The sequence below is a fragment of the Pezoporus occidentalis genome, unplaced genomic scaffold, assembly GCF_034315485.1.
Source record: "Pezoporus occidentalis ecotype Australia unplaced genomic scaffold, CSIRO_AGI_Poc_V1 ctg259, whole genome shotgun sequence".
Classification (NCBI taxonomy): Eukaryota; Metazoa; Chordata; class Aves; order Psittaciformes; family Psittacidae; genus Pezoporus; species Pezoporus occidentalis.
In genome coordinates this window covers 976847-985978 of record NW_026914491.1, presented here as the reverse complement: position 1 = coordinate 985978, position 9132 = coordinate 976847, and the positions used below count along the sequence as shown (strand labels likewise).

Sequence of the window (9132 nt, the reverse complement as noted above, 5' to 3'; positions counted from 1 at the left end):
CCTGGCCCCGCGCCGCTGCCGCACGCACCGGGTGCTGCTTGGCGTGAGGACGTGGCTGGAAATGACCTGTGCAGCCATGGGGTTTTATCATTGCTGCCTCCGGGGACGCTTTTGGCCTTTGCAACGGAGACCGAGGGGAGCCAGTCCAGCAGGATTGGACCCCACTTGGATGCTCACCTTGTTCTCTGCTCCCCGGGCAGGGCTGAGCACACAGGCACTGCCAGCACCTCGTGAGGAAGCGGAGTTTGGAGGAGTCTGGCTCTTCAGGCTGCACCCAGGTGACTGTTGAGCAGAGAGCTGGGTGGGGGCTAGCCCCATATGATCCCTGTGGGGTAATTAGGTGGGAGCAAGGGCAGATCCGTGCCTGGAGCAGAATCTCACTTGGCTGGGGAGGGGGGGGGGGTTGTTACACTCCTGAGGAGCCAGGCAGCCCTGAGCTCTGCATCACTCCTGTCTGCAGGCTGCCGGTGGCCCCACGGTCCAGCCCTTTCCTATGGGCAACCTCTGAGCAGAGCCAGCCCTTTCCCAGTGCCCGGCCGTGAGGTTCTCTCCAGTGTGAACGTTCCCTGTTCTGTTTCCTCATCTCTGCAGCCTGTTGGCAGGAGAGAAGGGCCAGGGCCAGGTGCACACTGGGGTGGCCCCGGGGAGCCCGGCTGCCCCTCACTGGGGCTCCATCGCTGGCCACAGTGGGGGTGAGCAAGGGGAGACCCGAGCGTCGCACACGCTGCCAGAGGTGTGTGCTGTCATGTGCCTGATCACCTCACCACGAGTCTTAGCAGCACCACAAGCACCCGTTGCAGGCTTCTCTTACAGCTCCGGGAGCGGGTTTGAGCGCAGAGAAAGGCTTTTTCCACCCTGTGAGCCCCTTTGCACGCATCAGAGTCATGGCCACGGGAAACCTGGGACAAACCTCCCCAGGAGCTGCTCACGCTTCAGAGCAACACAAGGGAGGGAGTTTCCCAGTCAGGCCCCCTCCCCACCAGGCACAGCTCCTGCCTCCCCTCCAGCCCCATTCACAGCCCCAGCACTCCCTCCCCTCCCAGCTAAGCAGCACCCCCCCCACCCAGCTCAGTGTCCCACTGAGCCAAAGCCAGGCCCTGCTCCATGCCTCTACCTCTCCCTGAGCTGCTCAACCTCCCACAAGTGCCCTTACCTGTCCCTCTGCTCCCCCCCTGCTCCCCTGCCATTGCTGCGTGGTGCCCAGTGCCCTGCCCAGGGGCTGCACCCCTGCAAACAGGCGTTGGTTGAAGAGTTTGGGATAGGAAGCTCATTCCCTGCATGTCCCAGCCCTGTGCTGGGGTTCTGGGAGCGCCTCGGGGCAGGTCTGGTTTGCCCTGTGGGCTTTCACCCTCGGCGGGGCTGTGCCTTTATGACCATCAGGGTGGCCGCAGGGCGCACGGGCTCTCCTCATGTGGTTCCATTGAGCTCTGAGCAGAGGAGTTTCCTTTGCAGGCTGCATCTGGAGCAGGTGGATGTGCTCTGGCCCAGGCAGGATGGGCCCCGAGGCCCATTCCTGCTGCTGCTCCCTCACTCCAGGGCTCGGTGTGCCCACGGTGGGAGCCGGGGGCTGCTCTCAGGGCTCCCTCCCCACCAGCACCCCCAGGGCAGCAGCGTGTGGGGCAGAGCATGGGGCTTTAGCACTTTAGCAACTCGTGGGGCAGGAGAGACTGTGGTGCCCTGGGGGTGCTGCTGGGGTCCCAGGGCCCCTCTGTGCACTCCCCAGCACCCCAAAGGAGGGGACGCTGGAGCCCCCCCCCGGCTCTCTGCCCACCATGCACTTTAGTTGTTGCGTTGTCCCCGGGGAGGAAGGGGCTGGAGGAGACGCTTCGGGTGTTTCAGTTCCTCTGTACCAAGACTTCACATCCCCCTGTCCATGCGGGTTTGTACAAAGCCCACCCTGTACAATAAACTGTTACTGACACCGTTCCTGCCCCCCCGTGCTCCTGGCACCCTGGTGCATCCCTGTGGCCCCGCAGTGCAGCCGGATGGGGCTGAGCTGCCTGCAGGTCCCTGGAGCTGCTCCAGGCTCTTCCCGAGCACCCGTGGCTGAATTGGGACTCAGTGCATTGAAGAGCCCATGGAAGCATCACCTTTATTGACCCCAAAAGAGTGGGAACAGGGGCTGTGTGCTCTTGTCCCCCTGCTGCTGTTGTGTGGATGGACCACGGCTGTGTTTGGCATCTCTTCCTCCCCATCCTCCTTGAGGAGCCGCTCCCAACGCTGGGAAGCATCACTTGGCCTTGGCAGAGCGGAGCGGCTGTGGGACGTGATGGGACAGGATAGGACGCGATGGGACACCACCTCTCCCACAAGGACTGTACCAGAGCCGGTGCTAATGATGGGGACGGGTCCTTGCCCCCCACATCTGGAAGGTAAGAGACCCCCCACCCCAACCCCTTCCCCTGCCCCACGCTGGGCTCACGGCTGCACTCTGGCTCACAGCTGGGTGTTGGGTTTAGGTGTCATGGGGAGGGCAAAGGGACCCCAGTACCCACCAACCCCTCCTGCAGCCATAGCACCCTAGGGTGCAGGGGCGGGGACAGGGCACCCTGCTGTGTGCACCCCCACGCAGGGGGCATTGCCTGTTTTGGGGACCACCAAGAGGGACTCCAAGAGCTGCCCCCTCAGACCCCCACCAGGGCTCTGTCTTGGCCACCAGGACCCAGCCAGAGCCACATCCTGGGGGTGGCAGACCAAGGGCATCACTGCCCTCATCCCGGTGGGGCTCCCACACGTGATGGAGGAAGGAAACCCCCCGGCACCACCGGGATGTGCCCGTCCTGAGGCGCGTCCAGACCCGCCGCCAGGATCGGGCCCCACATCAGGCCACCCGCAGCCACCCAATCGGCGGCCATGGGGAAGGAGGAGCAGGGTTGGGGGGGGAGCCGAGGGGCCGCTGCCGTTCAGGGATGCGGGGACACGGCCACCACGTCCCCTCCTGCTCCTGCCCCGCGTGGGGAAGTGCCAGCCCGGAGGAGGGCGACTGGGGACCGGGACCCTTTCGGTGCCGCCGCGGTGCTGAACAAAGCCCTGCACTGGGGAGGCCTTGCAGGGGGATGCGCTGCTCGTGCCCTGGCTGTGCCTAGACCTGGGGACGTTTGTCACCGCCTCCATGGACCATCAAGGTGGTTCTTGGATGCGGGGATCCAGGGGGGGCCCAGCCTGGTGCTGACACCGTTTGGTGGGGAGGGGCCGCCCACCCCAGTGCATCCCTGGTGCTGGTGCCTCCTGCCCCGGGCTGCCCTCACCCTGCATCCCCCCAGGTGTCCCCACATGGGCTCGCCCTGCCCGCACCCCTACCTGCTCCCCTGCTTACCTCTGGGAGGGCAGAGGCCTTAGAGCATCCTTCTCTTTTCCAGGTCTCTCTACTATCCTTGTGTCCAGAGGGATCCATGGCATCATCCCCGGCTTCAGCACAGCCCTGGCACTGTCCTTGTCCTTGGGACGGGGGGGCTGTGCTGGGCAGATGCTGCCGGTGGGATGCTGTGTGCACCCACCGCGTGGCTCAGAGCCAGGCTGGTGCTGATGTGGGCATGGGCCTGTGTGAGCCACACCGCGCACCAGCCTGTGCCGAGGGCAGGAGGCAGCAGCGATGGATCGTGGTCAGAGCGGACCCACCAACCCCCTGCTCTGGGTGGTGACCCTGGGCAGGAGCCCGGTGCCACGGCCAGGGGCTGCTGTGAGCCGGTGCTGGGGCATCGCTGTCCCCGTGGCTTTGGGACTGGTGCTGGGTGCTGGGCCCCGCGTGGCTGTGCAGCCATCCCCCACCCTGGTCCCCAGCATCACCCGGGTGCAGGGCGGTGGTACCCAGGGATGCTCGAGGCTCCCCTGTTGCCATGGTAACAACCATGGGCGGGGCGGGGGGATGCAGTGATGCAAGCAGCGTGTGCCCCCGTGGCCCCCCCCCTCCCTCCTGGGCCCTCCTGCAGGGCTGGATTAACACCCGACCCCCCATAGGCTGAGCTATAGGGCTGTGTGTGCACAGAGCAGGCACAGCACATGCGTGTGCAGCCGTGCACAGAGCACATACATGTGCACGCATCCCCGTGTGCTGTGCAACCACACACATGCACGGGTGCACACACGCGTTGCACACCAAGCGGGTGCTTACACACATGTAGGGAGATGCACACGCGTGCATACACGTGTGTGCACACACACCCTGCGGGTTGATGAGGGTGAACCTGCCCCAGGGGATGATCCCTGGGGAGCCCACGGGACCTGGGGCTCAGGGTGGGAGCTGGATGGTGGCCACTGGGAGCGCCTCATCCCTCTGGGAACCCGCATCCCCCCATCTCCCCTCCCGGGGGTGCCTCAGGAGGAGCCGCAGCCGCGGGGCTCAGACCAACACACTTTATTCCATAGTCACAACAGCCAGGATAACCGGGAGCCGAGCTGGGCAGAGCCGGGGCTGCCCTCGGCTGAAATCCCGTTTCTCCAAGACAACAGCTACAGGTTCCTTCACTACCACGAACACGACAAAGGTGACCCCGAGCGCTGGCGCCCGTGCGGAGGCTGCGCCGGGGCCCCACCGGCTCCGGGAGCCCCCCGGCCCGCTCGGCCGCCGCCGGGGCGGCTCGTTCCTGAGAGAGGTTTGGTTTCTTCTTATTATTAATGCTTATCACTGTTCATTATCACCGTGATTCGCTTTGTCTCTGGTGGCGGCGGCTGTCGCAGGCGCGAGTGCCGGGCAGCACCGGGCAGCGGGGAGGAGGGCGCAGCGGGAGGGGGCCGCACGCTGGGGGGGTCTCTAAGCACTACAACCACACGGCACAGACAATCCACCACTGTCCACGACGGTTCTCCCCTGACAAAGACACCCAGCGAGGCTCGAGGAGGGGGCAAGGACCGGGAGGGGATGGGATGGGATGGGGACGAAGCGGATGCTGTTGTGCTTGTGGCCGGGGCTGGGGTGGGGGGGGGGGTCGAGCCCCGGCTCTTGGCTCTGGTTCTGGTGCTGACCCAGAACCTGCTCCTGAGGAAACGTTTCGCCTGATAGTCCGTGGAGGGAGCGCCCGGCCCATGGGTGATGCTCGGCACGGAGGGAGCCCAACAGGACCAGGAGATGCAGCCCCGGCAAAGCAAGCGAGTGATGAGAGACCCTCACCGCGGCCTCAGGCCCTGCCGGTACTTGGGGGCTTTGGCTTCCCCATGGATGGGGATGGAGGGCGGGATGCTCCGACGCGGGGCGGCCGCGTGCCCTGAGAAGGCACCGAGGTGCTGGTCGAGATCTGTGCACATTGGGGAGCCCCCATGGGGCCCCCAAACCCGGCTCATGCAGGGATGGGGCTCGGGGTGCTCCTGGTATGGGGCTGCCCAGGGGGTGGGAAGGCAGAGCCCCCCCCCACCCCCGGCTGCGGCATCACGGCTGGCCCGGCACTGATTTGGCTTTTCCATGTGGGGGGATCTGGGTCCGATGGGGAACGGCCCGGGATGGGGGAGCAGGGATGGGGACACGCTCTATACGGGGAACACGTGTGTGATGCGTGACACCCGCCTGGCACCCCAGGCTGGCACCGCACCGGGGCTACGGGAACACGGCGCGAACGCAATGCCGACACTCACAGAGCTACCGCTACACACCGACACATCTACCATGCTGGGGGGACTGCGGGGACCCCAAGGCCGCCCGGGAGGGGGGACATGGAGCATCCCTGTGAAGGGACCTGTGCCAGGGCATCAGGGCAGGTCCCTGCTCTGAGCTGCACTGTGGGGCACCAGGACCCTGAAGGGGCGGGTGATGCCCTTCCCATGGTCATGGCAGCCCCATAGCAATGGGCAGCCTGTGACTGGAGGAGCTGCAGCCTCTAAACAGGGATGCAGAGACCCTGGTACCCTGGGAAGGGTCAAAGGGGCGCTGGCATCCCCAGAGATTCAAGGCAATGGGGGACTTGAGAGGCTGCTTCTAAGCAGAGGTCCCCACTGAGCCCTGTGCAGCTCCTCCGGGCACTGCTGGCCATGGCCATGTCCCCAGGGCTGGCACTTGGGGTGCCCGGGGTCCTCCCCAGCCCCACACACAGAGCACAGCCCTAACCCACAGCTGCAGCAGCCGAGCTGGTGCTGCAGCCACAGCCACAGCCACGTGCTCCCGGCAGCGGGAGGAGGCGGCTCAGTGCAGGAAGGAGCCATTAGGAAAAGCAAAGACAAACCTGGCCGGAGGAGCCGTTCCTGCCGGGATGCCTTTGCTCTCGTGGTGCCATGTGGAGGAAGCCCCATGCTGGAGCATCACCCACGGCACTGGCATCGGCTGCTGCTGCTCTGGGCCCTGTTTGGGTGGTGGCTTAAGGCAGAATTCCAGCAGCATTCCCTCTGCCACGTTGGCACCATCGCTCACAGCAGCCGAGCACAGTGGGACTCGCTCCACCGGCCAAAGCGAGCCAGAGCGGAGCGTGTCCTGCATGGGCATCGGCTCCGAGGCCGGAATGGGGGCTGGCTGCCTTAGGAAGGGCTGGTTCCAGCTGGAATTCGGGGTGGCTCCGGGCACAGCCTCCTCCGCACAACCGCCCGGCGAGAGGAACAACACAACCTCCCGCACCACGTGCGCATCACGTGCGCCCAACTTCGCTCTTCCCAAAGCGAGCGGCCGGGAGCGTGCGATCCCGTGGGATACGGAACCCCCACAGCCAGGGACGCCCAGGGAATGGGGTGCCGGGCAGGGAGGGTTCGGTGGGGCTCTGCCTCCATCCATCCATCCCCGGGGGCTGCGTCAGGGAGGAGGAAATTGAAGCCGAGCTTGAAACGTGGTCAAAAAGCAGACGGAATCGGCCATTCCCCAAGGGATGGGGAGGATGGGATGGGCGCCGAGGGCCGGTGTGGGCGCTCTGGCTGCTGGAGAGTGGGAGGGAATGGCTCCTGGGGATGGGAGCAGCCATGGGAAGGGGCCGGGCCCTGGCAATGGAACCCCGATGAGAGGTGAGCAGCCACACGCCCGGGCTGGACGGGCAGATGAGGAGCGGGTGTGTGCTGGGGGTGGGTGAGCGGGAGCTCTGCCTTCCAGCGCCTTCAAGGCAAAATCCCTGATTCCTGCATGTAAACAGCTGGTTTCGGTTCTTATTTTATCGATATGACCTGATCGTGGGGGGAGCAAAACAAGAAACGGGGGTGTTACCTGCAGAGCGCGGGACTCAGTAGGTAAAGACCAAGTCCGAGATGCTGGACATGAGCCAGTCCCCCGCTATCATCTCCGTCACCTCGGGCGTGCAATAGTCCGGGAACTCGAAGTGCGAGGAGCCTCCCCGCGGGAAGAGGTCGTGGTCCTTGTCCAGGACGGACCAGTCCAGGGCAGCGCCGGTGGCACCGGGAGGAGCCCGCCCCGGCACGACCCCCAGCGCCTCCTCCTCCTCCTCCTCCTCCTCCGGCTCCTCATCGGAGGAGCTGAAGGAGGAGGGAGGGGACGCGGCCGACATAGGAGAGGGGGACCCGCTCTGCGGGGAGCTCCCCGGCGCGGGGCTGGGGGGCGCGGGGGGCTCCTGGGCGCCGGGTGCCGCGGGGCTGTCCTCGGGGGGCAGCTCCGGTGCGGGCTCCGGTGGCTCCACCGCGGGCTTGCTGGGCTGCCTGCGGCCGGCGGAGACGCGGCCCAGCACCGAGGGCTTGATCTTCACCGGGAGCCGCGGGCGGGACGCGCCGGTGCCCACTTTGCCCTTTTTCCGCGGGCGGTACTTGTAGTCGGGGTAATCGGCCATGTGCTTGAGGCGCAGGCGCTCGGCCTCCTTCACAAAGGGGATCTTCTCGGAGTCGTGCAGGAGCTGCCAGCGCCGGCCGAGGCGCTTGGAGATCTCGGCGTTGTGCATGTCGGGCCACTGGTCCATGATCTTGCGGCGCTCGTGCTGGGACCACACCATGAAGGCGTTCATCGGCCGCTTGATGTGCCCGCTCGGGGTCTTGCACCACGCGGGTTCGGCATCGCGGGAGGGCAGCGGGGCGCAGGGCTCCCGCCGAGCCTCCGCGCCCCGGCCCCGCGCCCCGCGCTGCTGCACCATGCCGGGGCCCGGGACCCCCCCGCCGCCGCCTTCTCCTCCTCCTCCTCCTCCTCTTCCTCCCCTCCCGCCGCCGCCGCCGCCTCCCCGCCCGCCGCTACGCGCCGCGCCGCGCCGCCCCCATTGTGCGGAGCGGGCGGCGGCGGCAGGGCGGGGCGCCGGGGGCCGCACCGGGGCCCGGGGGCTCACGGCGGAGGCGGCTCCGCCGGGGCGGCGGCTGCTGAGATGCTCCGGGAGGGCCCCGAGCCGGGCCGGCGGTTTTCGGCTTAGGGATGCTCGGCAGCGGTGCGGTCCCGGGATGCTCCGGGATGCTTTGTACCGGTCCGGGGATGCTCAGGGAGGCTCTATACCAGCCCAAGGATGTTCTACCGGTCAAAGGATGCTCCTCGCAGCCCCAGGGATGCTCTGCACCGGTTCGAGGATGCTCCGGGATGTTCCGCCCCGCCCTGGTGATGGTTCCCCGGTGAAGTCTGTGGATGCTCCCATCGGGGACGCTGCGGCGGGTCCGAGCCAGGGGGTGCTCGGGGGCGGTGCGGGCAGCCCGGGAGCCACACGCCCCCTGGTGCCGCTCTTATAGCCGGCGCCGCTCCGCCCCCGGTAAACACCGCCGCGCCGGTTCTGTCAATGGGAGGCACCGCCTCCCCCCGGCCCATTGGCCGCGGGGCGGGGGGGAAATCCAGCCCCGCCAATGGGCGCCCTCCGGAGCGGGGTTGCTGGAGAGAATGGCAGGGCGGCACGCCCCGGTGCCCCCCGGTGCCCCCCGGTACTGCCGGTAACGCAGCCCGGCAACGCCCGGTGCCCCTCCTGGAGCAGCACCCCCGCTACCATCACATGAGCATCCAGCTACCCCCGCCTGGGCACCCCGTGCCCTCCGGTACCCTCCTGGGTTTGCTCCAGCTACTGCCAATACCCGCTGCTCCCCCGGTGCCTCCCACACCCGTGTGTGTGTATCCCCGGTGGCCCCACACCTCCCGGGCGCTGCATCCCTGCCCGGACACTCTCAGCATCCCCCCGGGTCGCCGCTTTAGACCCCATCAATGCCGGTCCACGGGGCTCAACCCCGGTACCCCTGGCCGGGGTCATTCCCATAGGGGCTCATGGCGTGGGAAGGCCGCTGCCTTCACGGGCACCTCCCCGGGGCGGCGGCACCGGCACT

At 67.1% G+C, this 9132-nt stretch overlaps 1 protein-coding gene across 1 annotated transcript; it reads right to left on the bottom strand.

The window, feature by feature from the left end:
• Positions 1-6600: 6600 nt before the first annotated feature.
• On the bottom strand, positions 6601-8896 carry SOX12 (SRY-box transcription factor 12). Its single transcript, XM_062623868.1, has 2 exons — positions 7109-8896; positions 6601-7023 (listed from the first exon to the last, which is right to left on the bottom strand). The coding sequence occupies exon 1, from the start codon at positions 7977-7979 to the stop codon at positions 7125-7127; it is 855 nt and encodes a 284-aa protein (XP_062479852.1). The 5' UTR covers positions 7980-8896; the 3' UTR covers positions 6601-7023; positions 7109-7124.
• Between the last annotated feature and the right edge of the window lie 236 nt (positions 8897-9132).

Excerpts from the sequence above, each read along its gene's own strand:
- SOX12 (XM_062623868.1), bottom strand. The coding sequence starts at position 7,979 with ATGGTGCAGCAGCGCGGGGCGCGGGGCCGGGGCGCGGAGGCTCGGCGG.